The sequence below is a fragment of the Hyla sarda genome, chromosome 8 (genome assembly GCF_029499605.1).
Source record: "Hyla sarda isolate aHylSar1 chromosome 8, aHylSar1.hap1, whole genome shotgun sequence".
Taxonomy (NCBI): Eukaryota; Metazoa; Chordata; class Amphibia; order Anura; family Hylidae; genus Hyla; species Hyla sarda.
Window position 1 is genome coordinate 160471079 of NC_079196.1, and position 23237 is coordinate 160494315.

The following is a 23237-nucleotide window of genomic DNA, read 5'->3' on the forward strand; positions in this document are numbered from 1 at the left end:
TGCCAGCATGCCCTTTGGTTGGCCGTGCATGCTGGGGGTTGTAGTTATGCAACAACTAGAGGTACACTGGTTGCAAAACACTGGGAGTTTATTACTTAACTCAGTGTTTCGCAACCAGTGTGCCTCCAGCTGTTGCAAAACAAACTCCCAGCATGTACGGTCTATCAGTGTATGCTGGGAGTTCTAGTTTGCAACAGCTGGAGGCACACTGGTTGCGAAACACTGAGTTAGGTAACAAACTCTGTTTCACAACCAGTGTGCCTTCAGCTGTTGCAAAACTACAACAATCAGCATACACTTTATGCCAAAGGGCATGCTGGGCCTTGTAGTTATGTCACAGCTGGAGGCACACTACTGCAGCTCCCAGCATGTGCCTCCAGCTGTTGCATAACTACAACCATCAGAATGCACAAACTACCAAAGGGCATGCTGGGAGTTGTAGTTGTGCCTACTGCTGTTGCATAACATCAACCCCCAGCATGCCATTGTGTTCATGCTGAGAGTTATTGCTAAGCATCTGCAGGAGGCCAGCCATACCTACTGCTGCTGCGCACTGAAGATCCGCCTGACGTCGCCGCCGACTCCACTCCTGGGGCCCCGATGATGCCGGGGATCGGGGGCCCCAGCCATAGGTACAAACTCCCGGCACCCGCTCTCGCCCTCTGGAATGGCCGATGAATCAGGACGATCTTGAGGTGGCAACAGTGCCACCTCACTCCTGCTGCTAAAGGAGGATAGGTGCTGTCTCAGACGGCACTTATCATCCTTTTTGTCCGGGTCACCGGGGACCCAATTGACACTTAATTGCCGATCTGAATTGATCGGCGATTTTCTGCGATCGCCAACACGGGGGGGGGGGGTTCTCAGGACCCCCCCCCCCAGGCATTGTCACAGGATGACTGCTGAATGATTTCAGGTACAGGTACACCCTGAGTCCTTAAGGATTGGGTATGCAGGGCGTATGCATACGCCCTGCGTCCCCAAGAGGTTAAGGCCAAAATGGTCTGTGTCCTTAAGGGGTTAATATTAATGCTATCTAAATCCTATTGGTGAGCGGTGGCCATATTGATTATGCAAATGAACTAGCTTTAACAATCTTGGTACAGGAGGTAACCATAAACATGTCTGCCAAATTAGAAGATATTCTAACAAATGGTTTCAGAAAAGATGTAGAATATTATGCAATCCAATATGGTAGCCACACCATGTGACCAAAAGTCATACAATGAACAAATCTGACTCAGGACAATAGTGTCACCACATACAGCAAATATACCTGTAGCTTTAGCGGTTTCAAAGAAGATTTTTGAATATTGTGCAAAATTGCCACAAAAACCAAGATGGCGGCCTTACCATGTGACCTAGGACCTTTATATTACATAAGGTTATGCACAGCTCATGGTCTAGCAGTGTGCAAAGTCTCATGAGTTTTGGCGTTACAGTGCGGCAGATATAAGCATTTGAAATTTGCGGCGGAATAAAAAAAAAAAATAATAATAATCTGAGCAAAAACAATAGGTTTACAGTCCAACTTCAAAGTTGCTTGGCCACCTAATAAGACTGACATGATTTTTCAGTAGAGCACAGTGTAAGCTGTAGTTTTATGTCCTTGCAGCTTTCTGGTTGGTTGCAGATTTTGGTGGATATTTTCTTCTAGCATTTGCTCTACTCAGTCCTGTCTAAGGACAGTTAGTGCGTGATCAGTGACCTAGGATGTCTGCAGAGTCTGGGTATTTCTATGTAATGCTCCTTTAGCCTGTGTATCCCCTGCCTCCTGCTGTAATAGGTTTCACTCGATCAGCAAACAGAAGACACCCAGAGCTGCATCTTATAGGATGCACAGGACATTCTGCATACAGCAGATACTATACAGTCAGTGTAGATGAGGCTTTTGGAACTCTTTAGCTAATCATTGTGTTGACTCACCTACTATATCACTGCACTCCTTGTGTCTTTGAGGCAGAAATCTTCAGCAGCACTCTATACATAGACATGGAAAGGAATGAGAAAGGCGTAGCTTGGTGTGGAATAGAGCTGTTGGAAAGCTGCCAGGAAGGGTTCGGTGCTGATGTAATCCTTCCTGTAGTTTATAGGAAGTGTACACACAGGTTGGACTAATATCTTGTCCACACTGGAAATTGGATTACATGAGACAACTGCTGGAATGAAAAGGTTCAAAATATATGGATGCAACTGAGCTGGGATAATAAAAATGACACAGCAGCAATACAGCAATATTGCTGGTGAGTTAACTTTATATAGCCAAAAAAAAGTTGACAGATTGAATCTATAATTAAGATACATTGACAAACCAATGGTAAATGCAGTAAATGTTCGCACAGCTATTCGATAGGGAATTTGAATGCTAAAGGTTGTTTGTCTGGGTCCAAAAATGTAAATCCAGCCATGTTCATGGCACCTAGAATATGAATATTAAGCAAGTTTCCATTGTTCTTTGTACTGTCAGTCTACAGCCCTGTGCCCTTGGGGATCTTAAGAGTATGCTTACAGTAAAGTCACTGTTATGTTCAGAATTTGCATTAAACTAGACTGACAAGCTAATAGTCTGTAGCTGTCTCCTCTAGGGCAAAAAGAGAAAATCCTCTGACAGACACCCTAGACAAGGCTTGCCTAAGCATTCTTCTCACTCCAGCCGTGAAATTTGTAATTTAAGGAAAAACTTTGTGAGCAAGAAGTTTTTTCTCTCCAGCCCCCCACCCCTCAAGCAGCACTACACATTAATTTGTTTTATCTGCAAGCCTAAGTTTAGACTGAGGAATTTTGCTCAAATTCTGGTTCAGCTGTCAATAGGATTCTGCTGCACAGTATATGCCGCAGAAATTCTGCTGCCGAAGATTTCTGCTTGTCTGCCACGGCTTTTAGTCCGGCAATAATGCTGATACAATTAAAAACTGAGCTGACCAGAGTCAGTATTTGACGTTGTCTGCCTCATTTAAATGAATGGGTAGCGGTGCAGGTCGGGCAGAGATGCGGCAGCTGCTGGTTTTTAATTTTTTCCGCCGAATGCGGCAGCCATATTGCATAATCGTGGTGTGAATGCACCCTTACATGGAGAAACATCAGACTCTTGTTAGAGAACAGTTCATCAGCCCTTCCTGTGACTAATTCAGCAAGAAGCACTGCAGCGTCTCAGTGCACACTTGGAATAGCACCCTTCTGAATAAACATATTAGGCTGATATATTGGAAATTTTAAAGATTGAGGCACAGACAAGCCATCTTAGTGCGCTTTCCCAGTCACCAATATCACTATGCTATGACGTAGTCATCAGGCCAGATGGGTGGTTAGTGACTGCATACATTAGGACTTCTGGTCTTACAAGCCATTAGTATTTACACTGACGATCCAAAATTGACTTAATTTGCTTTGCTTTTATTGAAAAATGCTTTTGTTTCTGCATGAGGCCAACCACGTCAACAAGTACGAGCTAATGTAGATCAAGTCATACAACTGGTTTTACACTGTCCCGAGGCTTGTTGAAGGTGTGTAAAGGCTCCTTCAATAATATTTCATCAGTGTTGCTTTGTTACAACATGCAAATGGTAATGTACGTAACATAAATAGGTCAGACTCCTATTTATACAGAAGTAAGAAAAACTGTACGGAGCACTCACCAGGTAAGCTTGATAGTAGAAATCTGTATTTTAGCATAATCAAACAGATTAAAAATACTGAACAGTGGGTAATGAAGACAGTGGCGGGCACCGGGCAGGCGACTGAAGCCATTTCACACACACGGCGGCGTATCACCAGGCCCTTCAGTAACTCTGTTGTATACTCTGCCTGGTCATACATGGGATGTTTAGTATATTAGACCGGTGTCAGGTTCTATGTTTTTCTACCTTGTCCTATTCATACATGTTTTGTTGCTCTTCTGGCTGTTATGTTCGTAACTTTTTTCTTTAGAGTGAACCACATGTGTCGGTGTCTAGTCAGTGATTCCAGTGTGCGCTTAACAAGCATGAACCTACAAAGAGATATATAGAGTGATTTTGCATGCAGCTAGCACTTGGGGCAACTAGGCCTTGCAAATCATTGATATTTGTGGGCTATGCTTGGACTTGCCATTGTTTAAAAGTCCCACCTGCAAATATCAGGATCGAAAGTGCTAGCCAGACGAAATCCCTCTCGCAGGACAGACTTTCTAGTGACCCTCTGTACCTACATTCTTGGGAGAAGGAATTAAACCTCATACTTTCAGAAGATCAGTGCAAATTCATACTCACATGGCTTCTCTTGCTGCACTAAATTACAGGAAAACCACTTCAAACTTTTGTCTAGATGGTACAGAACCCCTGAGGCAGTATACAGATTGGCATTATCACGCTCTAATTCTTGCTGGAGATGCGGGAGCGGTGTGGTTACATATACACACATTTGGTGGGATTGCCCCATGATACATTGGCGGCCTCATCTCACTCTCTATGGCAGTTATTGCCCTTGCCCTACCTTCATCCTCCTTTCGGCCTTCTGCCAAATCTCTTCCAACACATATGCTAACTGCAGCAAAGACTTATTCCCCTAATTTGTCGTCAAACTTCACCCCCAACGAAAACACTTTGGCTAGAGAAATTAAACCAGATATGTAGATTTGAGGAGATGTCCAGCTGGTAATACACATGACAGATTTGAAATTGTATGGGGTCCCTGGATATCATACAAACGCCTACATACTACCCAGCCACCCTTCACACCCTCAGGGGGCAGGTAAATTGATACATATCATTTTATAGCTTATCTACCATAAACACACCAGACTTCCTATTGACTTTCCTTCCTGATCTTCCCCTCTTTTCTATTTCCCCCCTCCTCCCCTGCCTCTCCACCCACTTCTCTCCATCCCTACTCTTGTGCAACGCCCAGACGGCCCTATCTCGGAGAGCTGGTATATGGTTTACATATCTTAATATGACATTTGTTTTCTTTATATGCTCCTCAAGTGAGGCCACACGGTTCTTTCCTTGAGATGTCCTATGTGACTCGCCCTTTGGTTACCATGTTATAGTTAAGTGGATGAGGTCAATCCAAGAGTAGGACTCTCCTGACTCATGTCTTTCTTGTTCTATGTCAAGTAATATACAGAGATCCATATTGTACGTTGGACACAACCGAACTGAACCTTATCCCTTTGTTATGGATGTTTTGTTATCTATGTTATAAAATAATAAAAACTGATTTGATTAAAAAAAAAGTGCTAGCCAGGCCCACTAGCCCACAGTTTTTCCATAAAGCATGGATCATAATGGGAAAGGAAGTATAAAAGACAGAGCATAATGCTTTTTCTAAATCAACTTCAGATTTTTGTCAAACTTGTAACCCTGGGGTCACACTAAGGAAAATGGAAGACCTGTACAAAAGAAACTGTAGTACTAATAGAAACAAGGACACAGTTTCTCAGTTGCATTAAGCCAGTTGTGGATCGCAAACCTAGCCTTCCTAGTATTCTTCGTTATGAAAGGGAGTCACATCCAAACAGAATGTCTACAAATATTTGTGAGCCTATCAAGCAATGCATTTTAACCCTCCACTGGGAACTTCATCAACCTAATAAAAGCCTGATGAAGGTCCAAGTTAAAAACATATTGCTTAATATATGTGACCCCTTGACCTACGATGGCCTCGACATACGATAATTTCAACATGCGATAGCCTCTGAGGCCATTGCATGTTGAAGGCAACATCAACATACCTTGCTTTTTTATGTCGGGGCCATCGCATAAACGGCTATCCGGCAGCGCTGACTGCTTCAGCTGCCGCCGGATAGCAGTTTACGGTGCCCCGTGAGCTCCGGTGATGTCACTTACCTGTCCTCGGAGCTCCAGCGCGTCCTCTTCGGGATCCTCTGCATCGTCGGTGCTCTCCATCGACATCATCACGACGCTGTGCACGCTGTCCCAACCGCCAATAGGAGCGGCGTGCGTAACATGATGGCGGCGACGGAGTGCGCGGATGCCGGGGAAGCAGGGGCCTTGCCGGAGCGTCGGGGACGCGGCGACAGCGATGGATGGCGACATCCGGGCAGCGGTGACGTGCGGCGACTGGTCCGGAGCAGCGGGGACAGGTGAGTACAACTTCCTCTAACAGTGGTCTTCAACCTTCGGACCTACAGATGTTGGAAAACTACAACACCCAGCATGCCTGGACAGCCAACGGCTGTCAGGGCATGCTGGGTGTTGTAGTTTTGCAACATCTGGAGGTCCGCAGGTTGTATACCACTGTCCTATACTTTACATTGCACGGATCCCTCAACATGCCATGGTTTCAACAAACGATGGTCCGTTTGGAACGGATTACCATCATATGTTGAGGGACCACTGTACTATATTGCATCTTTTCTTCAGGAGGAGAAGCAGCAGTGGATGTATTTTACACACACAGTAGAGATGAACAAGTGCTGGGTGCATGTAAAGTATCAAAGATTGAGGTCATTATTTCAGAAGACTTAAAGGTAGGCAGACAATGCAATAGAGCAGCAGTAAATGCTAGCAGAATGCTTGGATGTATAGGGAGAGGTATAAGCAGTAGAAAGAGAGAAGTGCTCATGCCACTGTACAGAGCACTGGTGAGGCCTCACTTGTAGTATTGTGTTCAGTACTGGAGGCCATATCTCCTGAAGGATAAAGATACTCTAGAGAGAGTTCAGAGAATAGATACTAAACTAGTACATGGATTGCAGGATAAAACTTACCAGAAAAAGTTAAAGGACCTTAACATGTATAGCTTGGAAGGAATGAGACAGGGGAGATATGATAGATACTCCTAAATGCATAAAGGTAATCTACACTGTAAGGGTAGGATCACATGTAATGGATACGTAAAATACGCTGCGGATCCGCCGGTGACCCGACCCATAGTGTGCCTCCAGTCTGAGTACTGAGATTGCACTTGCCGACTTGCAGGCCCCTGTGCGGCTGCTCTGAGTGGCAGATTGCTGCTGTGGGCAGGGGGCAGGGCAAGGCAGGACGGGGGAGGGAAACAGCTGGAGGCACACTATGGGTCAGGTCCCCGGCAGATCCACAGCGTAAAATACGCTGTGGATCCGTTGTGTGACCCTACCCTAAAGGAGGAGAGGATATTTACAAGAAAAACTACCACAAGAGGACATAGTTTTAAATTAGATGAAAAAATGTTTATGCAGTAATATCAGGAAGTATTACTTTACTGAGAGAGTAGTGGATGCATGGAATAGCCTTCCTGCAAAAGCGGTCGGAGCAAATAATCAAGGCGTTTAAGCATGCATGGGATAGGCAGAAGTCTTTCCTATAAGAAAGGGCCAGGAACTATATTCAGAATATTGGGCAGATAAAATGGGCCAATTGTTGCTTATCTGCTGACACATTTTGTCTCATGCACAAGGAGAGGCTGTGTACATGGATCCTGTATGGCAGCGCAGTCCATATTATCAAGCTGTAGGAACTGAGCCACTTACATCTTACTGGGTCCCTGCCAACTACCTTGTGCCTTTCATAATACTGGCATCTGATGTAGCAAAGGGACCTTTAGGTCCTCACCTGCTCCAAGGCCCAAGACCAACTACTACCTCTGCCCCCGCTCTAGGTATACAGATAGGAGTACGATACCATATTCTACAGACAGATCTCTTTAACAGGCCACTTATAAAACTAATATTTCTCTCCTTGTGCTGAACAGTATGGGGGAGATTTATCAAAACCTGTCCATAGAAAAAGTTGCTGAGTTGCCCATAGCAACCAAACAGATCTCTTCTTTCATTTTTTAAAAGGCAGGAGAAAAAATAAAGAAGCAATCTGGTTGCTATGGGCAACTGCACCACGCTTTCTCTACATAAGTTTTGATAAATCTCCCCCTATGTTTCTACCTGTATAGTAAAATAATAGAATGTCCTAATTGCGTTTATAGATTCTTCTTGGAAAGTATACATCTGTGCGGTTGGGGTATTCAACACTATAACCTTATTTATTCACCTGGCACCACAACAGCCTATTCATTTTAGAGACTAATTTCCAGGTTAGACTCTTTAATTTGACCTAAAATGTCATTCCCACCAGGTGAGCCGTTATCTTCCACTTTTCCTTGCTTCCTTGGCCTGATGGATCAGTGTTTGTTGCATACTGTTTAACAATGCTAACATTTTAGCCTCATAATAAAAAGTATTGTTTGTTTGGAGAAGGCATAAGTGTGTTTTATTGCCCTGGAATAAGGTACCGGAAAGGAGTGGCTGTCATATGGAGCTTTGGACAGGAAAATGCATTTTCTGTTTTGCAGTTGATTCTATTGTGGTTGTGTGAATGTGGCGGTAGTATGTGTTCATGGAAACCGTCATAAAATAAAAGCATATTTTTCTGACTTGGTAATCGAAACACAACCTGTTACTTTATGCCTTGTATATGTAGACTGCATATTTCTTCTGATACCAGTAATTCTTATTCTCGATGGTTGTTGTTAAAGTGTAGGAGAGGCCTATGTTTAGGACTGCAAATACATACCCATGATCAGCACCAGCAGGCCCGTCGCTACAGGACAGGCAAGCCTAGCAATTGCTTGGGGCCCCGAGTTGGCTGGGGGCCCCCGAGCTGGCTGGGGGCCCCCGAGCACAGCCAGTGCTTGCCTGTCCTGTAGCGATTAACAATCCTGCTCTTGGAGTTTGTGCTCCGGGCCCCAGGCACCCAAACAAGAGGGACCCCAAATGTCTGACATGTTTTTAAAATAAACTAATTTGCAGCTTTGGAATTCTTCTCACCTCACCACAATCACGCTCCCCCCCCCCCCCCAACCCTGCTGCACTTGGTATCTTCCCTCAGCTTGGACTCTTCTCTCAGCCTTCAGCCTTCTGAGCAGGAGGAGGGGGAGGGGGTAAGAGAGAGCTGTGAGGAAAGGAGACCGCAGAGGCTGTACAACATGGGGCCTGACTAACGTAGGTGTCCCTGTAAGCGTGTGTGTGTGTGTGTGTATATATAGGTGTGTACATATGTGTATGTCCGTGTACTGTGCCTGTGTGTGTGTTACTACTGTGGATGACTATATGTAAAGTGCATGTGTGTATCTATACCAGTGTTTCCCAACCAGGGTGCTTCCAGTTGTTGCAAAACTACAACTCCCAGCATGCCCAGACAGCCAAAGGCTGCCCACTATATAAGTGGATATTTTCTCGATTAAATGACAAGTTATCCTGAAACTTTTTCCACAAAACCATATCGGTCTACTCCGTTCCTTCTCTATAACATGCTGCCTGCAGATTGAACTGTATTTTAATGCAACATGTTCCCTTTAAAGTAGGTAATACTAAAATGCCTTACAGACACCATGATTAGGGAGGACTAGAGATTGTGGTTATACAGGTTAAAAAAAAATCCTGTGTCTTCCTGAGCTGTAATCCTCCAGAGCCAAATGTGAGGCTGGTGTACATAATGTCCATTTAAACAGAGACGTTTAGGTCAGATCTATTATACAAAATCACGTTTTTATGTAACCACATCCTCTCTAACCACAAAAACACACAGAGCTCTTCTGCCACCTGGTGTGTGTTATTGGTAATGCAAAAAGAATTGCTACTTTTTGGCAAAAATCGTTGCTTAGAAATATTTCCTGTAAAAGAAATGACTTAGTTTGCGACAATGTTTCTTAAATGTATTTCCTTGAAGATGACCTCAATTTCCCAGCACTGTACAAACATTTTACTATTGTTTTCAACAACATAAATGTATAAGTTAACGAACTAGACTTGTCAAAATATTTTTAAGAATATTAATGCAATTCTAGTTTTAGACTCGCGAATGTCTATAGGGTTATGCACATTAAGCAGACCTGTAGTTCTCCTTTTCCTCACCTGGGGCAAAAATTCCTGACCTCCCTTTCCCTCTTACCGTGTACACAAACCAGTAGTCACACATACATTGACAACGCACATTTAGCATCGTACATTCACATAACGCACTGCTGTAGGGGTTTGGGACGCGCTGTGACACACATAATGGGCGAGTGTATATAAGACTTCATATCATGTGATCTAGATGCTACAATGTAGGAAGGTTATTACCTTTGGGCATAGAAGGAAATATAGTGAGATAGGTTACTGCATTTGACTATATGATCCCCAATATAAATGGTCCATAGGGAGTGTGCAATTATAGGTATTATTCTGAAGGACACATGTTGTATACCATTTAGGGGACTTGTTTGATATGTACCACCCATTATTCAGTGTTGTTTCCTGCTGATTTATACATTGGTGTACTTTTGCCTGATGTACCTCATATATTTTTAATTGAATAATGTTTAATAAAGATTTGTAATTTTAATATTTGGAGTTTGTAGCTCTATTTTTTCTTTGGTAAAAAAAAATGGTTGCCCATAGAGCCTTCCACGGTACAGGAGGTTTATAGAATGGTCTAGACCGGCTATAGATGCAATGAGGCTGTATATGCACAATAATGGTCTGATGGGACCTTTTGGTAATATTCACATAACACACGTAACAATGTTCATTCACATAACGTACATACACATAAAGCACATATAACAACGTACATTCATATAACGCCCACATAACATACATCCACATAATGCACATAGAAGTTCATTCACATAACGTACATACACATAAAGCACATATAACAACGTACATTCATATAACGCCCACATAACATACATCCACATAATGCACATGGAACGTACATTCACATAACGTACATACACATAAAGCACATAACAGCATACATTCATATAACGCCCACATAATGCACATAGAACGTACATACACATAAAGCACATATAACAACGTACATTCATATAACGCCCACATAACATACATCCACATAATGCATACAGAACGTACATTCACATAACGTACATACACATAAAGCACATATAACAGCGTACATTCATATAACGCCCACATAACATACATCCACATAATGCACATGGAACGTACATTCACAACGTACATACACATAAAGCACATAACAGCGTACATTCATATAACGCCCACATAATGCACATAGAACGTACATCCACATAACGTACATAGAACGTACATTCACATTACACACACACTGCCTCATTTACGAAGAGTGGAGTGTAGTTTTCTTTGGGGGGGGGGGTTCAGACAGGTATTTTTTCCATGGTATTCACTATTGTATCTTGTATCTGGCAATTTTCCCTATGTTTTGCTCCTTTTACATTTGCTCTAAGCTGTCTGGTTTTCCAGAGCTAAAATCCATTACATTTTATGTGAAAACATTAGTAAATTTGTAGGTTTCTTTTGAAAATGCAGGTGTTTTTTGGAGACATGCCAATTTTTCCGGATTACCACGCCACTTTGTAGAGTTTTTTTTTTTTATAAAGTGGAGTTAGTCGGGTTTTTTGGATTTTTTTGTTAGAAATTCTGATGCATGACACATGCAACACAAAAACCTACAAAATTTACTTGGAAAAGCTTTAGTAAATGAGGCCCATAACACATTCACATTACACCAGGGGTGTTGCGAGAGAGAAAGCAAGATGAGCCTTTACCCTGGGAGAGGGAGATGTGGAATTTAAAATGTTTATTTTTGTTTTTAGTACATTAGGGAGCCGTCCCTTTGCCTGATCAGTTTTAACCCCTTAACGACCAAGGAGGTATATTTACGTCCTTGGCCGGCTCCCGCGATATAACGCGGGGTCACGCGGTGACCCCGCGTCATATCAGGTCGGCCCCGGCATGTATCTTATGTCAGGACCCGGGGCTAATAGCGCGCGGCAGCGAACGCTGTGCCGCGCGCTATTAACCCTTTAGACGCGGCGTTCATAGTTGAACGCCACGTCTAAACCGAAAGTGAAAGTTACCCGGCTGCTCAGTGGGGCTGATCGGGAACACCGCAGTGAAAATGTGGTGTCCCGATCAGCTGGGACACGAGCGGAGGTCCTCTTACCTTCCTCCGGCGTGTCCCCTGGCGATTGATTGCTCCAAGCCTGAGATTCAGGCTTGAGCAATCGACTGCTGATAACGCTGATCATTGCAAAGCTATGGCTTTGCAGTGAACAGTGCTAGCAATCAGTGTGTGCAATGTGCAGTGTGTCCCTATGGTCCCTGCAAAAAAAAAAGTGTAAAAAAAAAAAGGTTTATAAATTTGATTTAACCCTTTCCTTAATAAAAGTTCAAATCACCCCCCCTTCCCATAAAAAAACACCATGTAAATAAAAATATAAACATATGTGGTAATGCCGTGTGTGTAAATGTCCAAACTATAAAAATATATCATTAATTAGACCGCACGGGCAATGGCGTACGTGCAAAAAAATCCAAAGTCCAAAATAACGTATTTTTGGTCACTTTTTATATCATGAAAAAATGAATAAAAAGCAATCAAAAAGTCAGATCAATACAAAAATGGTATCTCTAAAAACTTCAGATCACGGCGCAAAAATTGAGCCCTCATACCGCCCCATATGCGGAAAAATAAGAAAGTTATAGGGGTCAGAAGATGACAATTTTAAACGTATAAATTTTTCTGCAGTTGTGATTTTTTACAGAAGTACAACAAAATCAAACGTATAGAAGTAGGATATCATTTTAATCGTATGGACCTAAAGAATAAAGATAAAGTGTAAGGTTTTACCGAAAAATGTACTGCGTAGAAACGGAAGCCCCCAAAAGTTACAAAATGGCGTTTTTTCTTCAACTTCGTCGCACAATGATTTTTTTTTTTCCATTTCACCATAGATTTTTGGGTAAAATGACTGATGTCACTGCAAAGTAGAATTGGTGGTGCAAAAAATAAGCCATCATATGGATTTTTATGTGCAAAATTGAAAGGGTTATGATTTTTAAAAGGTGAGGAGGAAAAAACGAAAGTGCAAAAAACGGAAAAACCCTTGGTCCTTAAGGGGTTAAACAGAATTTAGAGAGATGCTTTACAGCAAGCCTCGTGGACAAAGACGACAATAGACAGGAGCTGTCCCCTTCACATGAAGGAAAGTTACTGGACATGCTCTATGACCTTTTAAGAGGTCATTCCACAGGGAGGGAGGGGTTAAAATGTGAGATATGGTCAAAAAGATAACTGTTTTGAGAGTTATTGTATAATATCAACAGTAAAATAGAAAATCAGAAAAATTCACAAATTCTTAAATATTCAAAACATTTAGCGCCATTTTTTACCAGTGCAAAATTTTTGGTTTAAACTCCTCAGAAAATGTAGCGAATTGTGCCAAACTAAAATTTTACACTATGCACTTTAGCTTTTAAAAATGAGTGTTCGACTTGTTCTGATTTAGGCTGCATTCACACCACGTTTTTGCAATACAGTTCCTGTATCAGGTTTTTGATGAAAAACATATTCCTCAAAACCTGACTAAACTATCAAAACGTGTGTAAAAATGTTAACCCATATACGGTTGGAAACTGTATACGGCTTGAAAAATTATGCACTGTTGCATCTGTTTAAGAAAAAAACCTTACAAGTTTTAACTTTTCACTCCATTTTTGAATATAGTTTCACTTGTTTGATTGAAATTCCAAGAAAAAAACTGCAAAGTCAAAAACTGTAAGGTGAAAACCAGATGGAACCGTACGCACACGCAGTTCTGTACGGTTCCCATTGACTCCCATGTTTAAAAAAAGTATACCGTTTAATACAGTTTTTCACCTGGACCCAAAAAAAAAAAACGTGGTAGACTACAGTTTTGAGTATGGGTAAAAAGCCAGATAAAACCGTATGTCTTAAAACGGACTAAACGGATGATGCGCTTGACATACAGTTTACAATGTTAAGTCAATACATACGGTTTTCTATACAGTTCCGTACGGTTTTTAGGACAGTGCCACTAATAAAATGTTACGTGTGAACACAGCCTCTGGTCTTTAAAGACCAATTACATGCCTGCATAAAGACAGAGGCCCAGATTTATCAAACTGTGTGAGGAAAAACTGGAGTGATTTTCCCCCAGCAACCAATCACAGCTCAGCTTTCACTTTACCACAGCTTGTTAGCTGAGCTGTGATTGGCTGCTGTGGAAAAAACACTCCAGTTTTTCTCAGTTTGATAAATCTCCCCCAGAGTCTTTTAGTAATAATGTTCCAGTACTGTGAAACTAATTATTGCAATGGGACCCAAGAGCTTCTGGTTATGTTTCTATGTTTTTGGTTACATATTTGAAAATGTTTAGCTCTGTTCACACTTAGACTAAGTTAACATTGTGTGCTCCATCCCATCTGTTCGTCCGGCCCCCAAAATGGGTTGGAGCACAACTGACTCCACCGGGTCCTGACTGATCCCAATGACTTAAATGGGGTCTGTCTGGGATCTGGTAGTTTACTGGAGAAAATCTAGTGTATGTACAATTTTCTTTTCTGCACTTAACTCCCTCCTTGATGGAATTGCCGATAGAGATCCATATAGGGGAGCCGGACAGCAATGTGAAAGAGGCCTAACATAGATTTATTTTCTCTGTCTAGTGATGGCCAGAGGTGGTCAAGAAAGTAAAAATAGCAGAGACTCCTAGTGACTTCAGGAGTTACACAAATGGCGTAGTCCCATGAGTCACACAGTTTACATACCTCCCATAAAAGTGAAGGCGAGTAACACAAATTGCGTAAATTCCCTGCTTTGGCTGTTATCTGCTTTTTATAATTAAAACTTCACTTTTATTCCATCAAAATTAAAAGCAATAGGATATCCATAGTGATAACACAAGAAACACTGACTCATTTAGAGCCAAATGTAGCAATATGTCCACTGGCATGTGCCCCTTATATAGTGGGAAAAAAAATTGTATTAAATATTGTATTTTTTTTTTTTGTAATATGTGGTGGTAATAAAAAAAAAAATAATAATAATATAAATTGAATCCTGGAACAGACAAAATGGAAAATGGAATCAGAGATGACGTATGTACCCTGAAAAAAGTGGTTCAAAAATAGCATATGGAATGTATAATCTCACAAGATGTGTATTAAATACATATGCAATAGAAAAAATGCAATGAAAATTCCCATTTATATATGCCCATAGCACTGAAGTACAAGTGTATAAAAATCAAATACAAGTGAGTATTCGTTATGGACACATAATAACCAATAATAATGAAAATCAAACACGTTATATGCAATATACCTATCGGCAAGCTACAGTATACCACTATGTATGATAGGATAAAGCTACTGAGATAGAGAATGATAGCAATAAGAATGAAAACATATCAAATGTAAGAATTAATAAATGTACATTAGGTCATGTCTGGTGTTCATGCCGCGGGGACTAAGTGAGTCAAGAGTCACTATCCAGAAAGCCTCCTGGACTTCAACTTTCCAGTCCCCTCCTCTGCAGCATGGAAAAACCTTTTCCATTCCCATACCTTCAAAACCAGTGGTGTTGCCATAATGGTGATCCCTTGGTTAAACCAGATACAGATCGATTACTGACGAATGCATTGCTGGTGCAACGGAATTGTTCTGAAATACGGATTTTAAGTGTTCTCGTTGTACACCCCACATACTGAATTTGACATTTGGTGCAGGTGACCATGTATACTACATGGGTAGTATTACAATTTGAGTGACTTGATGGGGCATTTCCTTTTTGTGACTGTGGATGTAAATTCAGCTGTTTGTCATAAGTGCAACATATGCACCTAGTGGCACAGCAGCTATAGCATCCTTTAGTGGTCAACCAGTTAACATTGGAGTCCACTGATGTAAACTCACCGGGAGATAATAGGTTTCTCAAAGATTGTCCCTTTTTGGCTACAAATCTTGTGCCTTACTGTAATAGATCTGTCAAATTAAGGACTTGGTGTAGAATGGGCAGATACTTACGAAGAATTGAGCAAATATTGTTAAAGTCAATACTGTGTGGTGTAGAAAATGTGGGAATGTACATTGAGCTGGTACTGCGAGAAGTCGATGGAAATTCCTGTAAGTACATATCACTGTCTATAGAGTCAGCTATACGTTTTGCTCTATTAAGGATATAGCTGGTAAAACCTTGTTTCTTCAGGTGATTGATAGCTTTACTCGTACTATAGTATGTAGTCACAGTAGAAGATGCCCTTTTTGCAGGTATGAACTCTCCTATAGGGAGATTTTGAATAGTATGACTAGGATGGCTACTATGAGTGTGTGTAATATATTGTTCCAGCAGTAGGTTTGCGAAAAAGTTGTGTATGGACTACATGATTCACAGGGTCTCCAGTTAAAGTAATAAGACTAATGGAGAGAACAGCAGGTGGAGGCACCTAACCAAAAAAACCTGAAGCAAACAATGGAGTGTATGGAAACTGACAAAAAATCAGTGGTCCAGCAACTCACCGCAACCAACACTCAGTATATAGCAGCCGCTATGGATGTCCGGGATCTTACTGAAAGCTCAGAGGCTACAAACCAGTGAGTTTCGTGCAATCAGCACTTCTGTGCTGATTGCACGAAACTCACCGGTTTGTAGCCTCTGAGGGGCCAGAAGAAGTGCTGGAAGAAGAGGCCGGAAGAAGTGCTGATTGCACGAAACTCACCGGTTTGTATACTCTGAGGGGCCGGAAGAAGTGCTGGAAGAAGAGGCCAGAAGAAGTGCTGATTGCATGAAACTCACCGGTTTGTAGCCTCTGAGGGGCTGGAAGAAGGGGCCGGAAGAAGTGCTGATTGCACGAAACTCACTGGTTTGTAGCCTTTGAGCTTCCCGCAAGATCCTGGACATCCATAGCGGCTGCTATATACTGAGTGCCGGTTGCGGTGAGTTGCTGGACTTTTTCTTTTTGCTATTGTCTCCAGTTAAAGCTAGAAAATTAGTGACATTAACATCTAACTGATGTGTAAACTTAAGATTGTGAGAGTTAGAATGAAGGTATGTTAGAAAGGAGGTCGCCTCCTCCTCAGTCCCCCTCCACACCAGGAGGAGGTCATCTATATTGTACCATATTGCATTACTCTGCAATAATTCCCTTAGCAACCACAAATTGATATATACTGTGTTTTCTACATACGGACTAGTTATTGTGATATGACTAATCATTGAATGTGTTTTCTCTTTCAGATTCCTTTTAATCTAGAAGTAGAGGAGAGTGAAGATGTTGGTCGTACTGGCTTTTATTATCATTTTCCACATAACCTCCATAGCATTGCTATTCATCGCTACAATAGACAATGTGAGTCACCGCACAATGCCGCCACAAAGTCCTTTCTGTACAATCATTTTTCAATGAAAAATCACTAAGTTCCCTCTATGCAATGTGCACACCAGAGCAATGAGAAAAAAAAGCTTAGTAAAGACGCTATTGTAACAGAGCAAAGGTCATTGCTGCCTACTGAAGTGCCTGGTTTACCGAATGTGCTTCTCTAGTTTCATGAAAACTTTAATCTATACATGTGGTTGTACGGGGCGAGCAATCCCAGTAAATAATCCTTTTTAACCTGTTCCCAGGCCAAGGCAGAATGGGGCTGGTTCGTGTTTAGCACCTTGCCTTAAAGGGGTACTCCAACTTAAAAAAATAAATAAATGGGCAGGATAGGGGATATGTGTCTGATCGTAGGGTGTCTGACCTCTGGGACCCCCCACAATCTCCAGAATAGGACCCTGAATCTTCCCACTGTTTGGAGCACAGAGTCGGCACACATTCTTTGGATTGTCTATGGGAGTGCCAGAGATACACGAGCTGCACTGAAGGATGGGGTAGCGAGGGGGCAGGACTTCATAGTTACATTTCATAAATGGCCAGCCCCTTTAACAGTTGGCAACTGCCATGTTTCATAATATGGGAATATTAGGCTATATATGTGTGATTTGTTTTCTAGTGGTTCTAAGTCAATCAGTAACTGTAAAATGTCATATTTATCATATTTTCAATGATGGAAACTTTTCAGAAATAAGAAAGGTTATAAATTTATAGCTGAAATACCAAATATGTCCACTAGATGTCTCAACAATATAACTTTTATATGTTAGTCTTAAATAGTGAGCTGATGTACATGAATAAAATCTTTTGACACTATCATCTGCATAGAAGCTCTACACCAATATATGGTGGGTATTAGAGCCCTGCATCAGGTTTGGGACCCTGCGAGTCCTGCGGGAGCCCATAAAATACAGGTGAAACTCGAAAATGTTTTATATCGTGCAAAGTTCATTTATTTCAGTAATGCAACTTAAAAGGTGAAACGAATATGAGAGAGACTCATTACATGCAAAGCAAGATAGTTCAAGCCGTGATTTGGCATAATTGTGATTATGGCTTGCAGCTCATGAAACCCCCCCCCCCCCCCAAAATTACTATGATTTGGGGAGCCATGTCATCTGCTGGTTTTATGTCCACTGTGCTTTATTTAGTCCAGGGTCAACGCATCTGTCTACCAGGAGATTTTAGAGCACTTCATGCTTCCATTCCTTTTAACCCCTTGTCGCATAACGCCAGGTATACCCGACGCTGCGGCACGGGAGGGTTATGAAGCGAGCTCAGCAGCTGAGCTCACATTATACCCGCATGTTCCCAGCTGCTATCAGAAGCCAGGACCCATGGTTAATGCATTAACTCTTCAAAGTTGATCGCCGCGTCTAAAAGTTAAAGTAAAAGCATCCTGGCAGCTCAGTCGGGCTGATCGGGACATCGTGATAAAATCGCAATGTCTCGATCAGCTAGGACGCAGCAGGAGGGTGCCTTACCTGTCTCCTGTGCGTTCAAACGGTAATTGATTTCTCCAAGCCTGAAATCCAGGCTTGAGCAATCAACCGCCCATAACACTGATCAATGCAAAGCTATGGCTTTGCAGTGATCTGTGTAAAAGATCAGTGTGTGCAGTGTTATGGGAGCTATAACACTGCAAAAAAAAGTGAACCAAAAGAGTTAATAAAGATCATTTAACCCCTTCCCTAATAATAAGTTTGAATCACTCCCCTTTTCCCATGAAAAAAACTGTAAATAAAAATAAACATATATGGTATCGCCACGTGCGTAAATGTCCGAACTATAAAAATATATCATTAATTAAGCTGCACGGTCAATGGCGTATGCGCAAAAAAATTCCAAAGTCCAAAATAGCATATTTTTTGTCACTTTTTATAACCTAAAAAAATGAATAAAAAGCGTTCAAAAAGTCAGATAAAAAAAAATCATACCGATAAAAACTGTAGATCACGACACAAAAAAGAGCCCTCATACCGCCCCATACATGGAACAATAAAAGTGTTATGGGGGTCAGAAGATAACAATTTTAAATGTATACATTTTCCAGTATGTAGTTATGATTTTTTTTCCGAAGTAATAAAAAATTAAACCTATATAAGTAGGGTTCCATTTTAATTGTATGGACCTACAGAATAAACATAAGGTGTCATTTTTAATGAAAAATTTACTGTGTAGAAACAGAAGCCCCCAAAATTTACAAAATTGAGTTTTTTCTTCCATTTTGTCACACAATGATTTTTTTTTTCCATTTCGCCGTAGATTTTTGGGTAAAATGACTGATGTCATTACAAAGTAGAATTGGTGATGCAAAAAATAAGCCATCATATGAATTTTTAGGTGCAAAATTGAAAGGATTATGATTTTTAAAATGTAAGGAGGAAAAAACTAAAGTGCAAAAACTGAAAAAACGCTGTCCTTAAAGGGGTTGTCCAGGAAAAAACTTTTTTTTTATATGTCAACTGGACCCAGAAAGTTAAACAGATTTGTAAATTACTTCTATTAAAAATCTTAATCCTTTCAGTACTTATGAGCTTCTGAAGTTAGGGTTGTTCTTTTCTGTCTAAGTGCTCTCTGATGACACGTGTCTCGGGAACCGCCCACTTTAGAAGCAAATCCCCATAGCAAACCTCTTCTAAACTGGGCGGTTCCCGAGACACGTGTCATCAGAGAGCACTTAGACAGAAAAGAACAACCCTAACTTCAGAAGCTCATAAGTACTGAAAGGATTAAGATTTTTTAATAGAAGTAATTTACAAATCTGTTTAACTTTCTGGAGCCAGTTGATATATAAAAAAAAGTTTTTTCCTGGGTAACCCCTTTAAGGGGTTAAGTTGCATTAATGAAATACCATGAACTTTTGAACAATATTCTAATTTTTCCAGCTTTACCTGTACTTGCGAGTGCAGGCAGTAATTAGATTGTTGCAGGCGAGACCGGGCAGTCACAGAACATACAGTGGGTCCGGAAAACCATTAAAATGCCACAGAGGGCTGATGAAATGGCACAGGGGATAATGAAATGATACATGAAGTACTATTTCTAAAATCTGTAACAAAATGTTTGCGGGACCCAATGGGATTGGACACGTTTTGCAGGAGCAGGTAGGAGTGGGTGGTCCTGGCCTGAAATCCAGCGGGAGCGTTATTAAAAAAGACAGTCCTGCGCAGTGCTCTAGTGGTATTGTAAAACATTTGTTAAAATCTACATAATAAAAAGTAGGAAGCACAACGAACATAGGGACTAACCTGTCCAGTGTAACAACTCTTTGTATCTTCTCTCAGACGCATGTTAGTCACATCCTGCAAATAGGGGATACATTTATTGATACTGTATAACTCCTTTTTAAGGTCACGTAAATGATGCTTGGAACTTGTGATCTTAGGGTACGTTCACACGCGCAGATTTTTTTGCGGGTTTTCCTGCTGCATGTTTGAAAGTGAGCGGGCTCTTCTCGGCTGTCCACTGCAGGTTTTCCGCGGCGGAATTTACGCTGCGGAAAATCCACCACTGTCCCTACTGACTTCAATGGGGCTTGCGGCGGATTTTCCACAGTGTACATTCCGCCGCGGAAAATTGGCTGCGGACAGCCGAGAAGAGCCCGCCCACTTTCAAATACGCAGCAGAGAACCCGCTAAAAAAATCTACGGAGTGTATATCCACAGCATGCATCCCTTATGAGACTATGTAAGGCTATACACATAGGGGGGAATTTACTAGGGCTGATGTCTTACATGTCAGTCATTAGTAAGGCACCACATAATGCACTTTAAAAAGCTTGAAACTGGTGTAGATTATTGCTTCAATATAGAGCAGCTCGCTGGCATATATTTTTATAAGGTGTGACATTAGCCCACACCTCCTTTTACGCCAGGTCCGACTGGCGTAGAAGGAATAAGTTATTGTGTCTGTCTCTCCCCTATGCCTAAAAAGCTGATTTAAAAGTTTAATAAATCAGCTGTTATTAATCTGGTCACTGACTGACTATTCCAACCAGCTCAAACATTTGTCATACAGGGTACAGATCTGACCTCTGGGGCTGATGCCAATCCCAAGTGGCTAGGAGATGTGCAGTAGGCCCCAAAACTACGATTTTAGTCATTTTTGCATAGGAAAATAGTTTTTGTTAATGTTTCATCAACAAAAATTTTGGAAAATTCATGAAAATTGACAAATATTTAGTCAACAAATTAACACTGGCTTACACAATGCCATATTATGAATTAGTAATAGCCCTTGAACTATATTCTGTAAAAAAAAAAAAAATGGAGATAGAAAATCTAATTCAAAGTCCCTGCTATGCTTTGCATGCACAGAAACATGGCCCTCTTAAATTACAACAAATGGAAACAGTATTTGTAGCTTAGATATAAAATGTAAGAAAATTAAAGGGTACCTCTCATCAAAAAAACTTTTGATATATTATAGATTAATGTATGCAGAATAACTTTACAATTGCATGGTATTAAAAAATATGCTTCTTTCTATTTAATTTTCCACTTTGAAGAAATGACCACTAGGGGTCTCCCTACCAGTCCTGGCAGCAAGCATTTCAGACTCATGCTGGAGTCCTAAACACTAGGAGCTGCCAGTCTGCTTTGTTCACAAAGGAGAACACTCAGAGCTGCCAGCCTGCTTTGTTCACAGCCTGTTTGGCTGTGAACAAAGCAGGCTGGCAGCTCTGAGTGTTTAGGACTCCAGCATGAGTCAGAAATGCTTGCTGACAGGATTGATCGGGAAAAATACAATAGAAAGAAGCATATTTTTCATTAACATGCTATTGGAAAGTTATTCAACATTCATTAATCTAAAATATATCAAGTTTATTTGATGAGAGGTACCCTTTAAATTGGTGAAGTGAGATGTTAAGAAATATGTAAAATAAGATTATAACGTGTAACCTCATTCTGATCTTCAGGCATGGTGGGTTGGAAATGACTTTTACGTTGACATCTGGAAGACCTGTTTGAACGCTACTACACGTGCAGTATGTACAGAGATTGGAAGCAGCAACAACTGTAAGTTTAAGCACTAATTTTAGGGTAGGGCACACAAAACAGGACCCCTATAGTATGACAGTTCATCAGAGCACCCCCTATTCACCAAAATTGTGTTCTGCATAAAAGCAATGTCATTAGAAAATCACCCACCAAGTTTTTATGGTCAAAACATCTCTTACAAATCTTTGGTAACATTGTTTTTTATTTTACTATGCATATTTTAAAATAATCCTGAAATCCTGCACTTTTCATTCTGACCACTAGGCCTAATAATGAGTTGACACTTCATTTTATTTTTATTTTTTGTAGAGAGAATTTCTCGGCAGTGTGCTCACTATCGTCACAGACAGAATTATAGTGATAGGTGACACCAGTACAGTATATAGATAACAGAAGATTAGACCATTCACAATAGAAATTTCCATAGAAGTCAAAGGGACAGCTCCAGTCTATGGTTTCCTATGTCCATGTAGCTGCCATAAAGCATATGTCTTAATGCTGTGCAGAAAACTGAAGCCACATGGCTGTCCCATAATAGTGTGCAACAAATTAAATAACTAACATTACAATGAGAAAATATAAACAGATTGGAAAAATACATCATGTTTCAGTATCAGTATCTGGCTCGAAGTAAAAAATCCCCTTAAATGCAAACTTTAAAGTGGGCCCCTTACCTACTAGGCCTGTGTGCAGCTACACAGGTAACACTTACAATGCCGGCCCCTCCATATCGATTACCTATAGTTTCCTCAAATGTGAGTAGATCTAGGAAGGTGTCAATGAGCATATTAATAATTATATATCTTATTCTTTAGCTTTTCAGGCTATTCAGACCATTCAGGCGACTATGATCCTGGCTACTATTCTATGCTGCATTGGACTCTTAAGCTTTGTTCTACAACTGTTTCGGCTTAAGCAAGGAGAGCGATTCGTGTTTACTGCTATTATCCAGTTTCTGTCATGTAAGTATTGCAATGTTAATCTAATTTATATATTTGTTATAACACTTAGGATTTGTTTTACTTGCACTGTTATGATAGGCATTCCCCTTGAAGACTCTTGTTCAATGAACCTTTGCTCTGTCCAGGGCAG

General features: G+C 41.1%; 1 protein-coding gene across 8 annotated transcripts in view; it reads left to right on the forward strand.

The window, feature by feature from the left end:
* The window catches only part of EMP2 (epithelial membrane protein 2), an 87943-nt gene that overhangs the window by 59492 nt on the left and 5214 nt on the right, over window positions 1–23237 (forward strand). For 5 of the 8 annotated variants that reach the window (XM_056533942.1, XM_056533935.1, XM_056533937.1 and 2 more), the window contains 3 exons: window positions 17004–17115; window positions 22064–22163; window positions 22961–23107. In XM_056533942.1, the coding sequence (XP_056389917.1) occupies window positions 17038–17115; window positions 22064–22163; window positions 22961–23107 (325 nt within the window). In that variant the 5' untranslated portion in view covers window positions 17004–17037. Of the gene's footprint in view, window positions 1–7536; window positions 7579–8870; window positions 8915–14999; window positions 15025–17003; window positions 17116–22063; window positions 22164–22960; window positions 23108–23237 lie in introns of those variants that run through there. The other 3 variants (XM_056533941.1, XM_056533936.1, XM_056533943.1) reach the window with 3 other exon arrangements.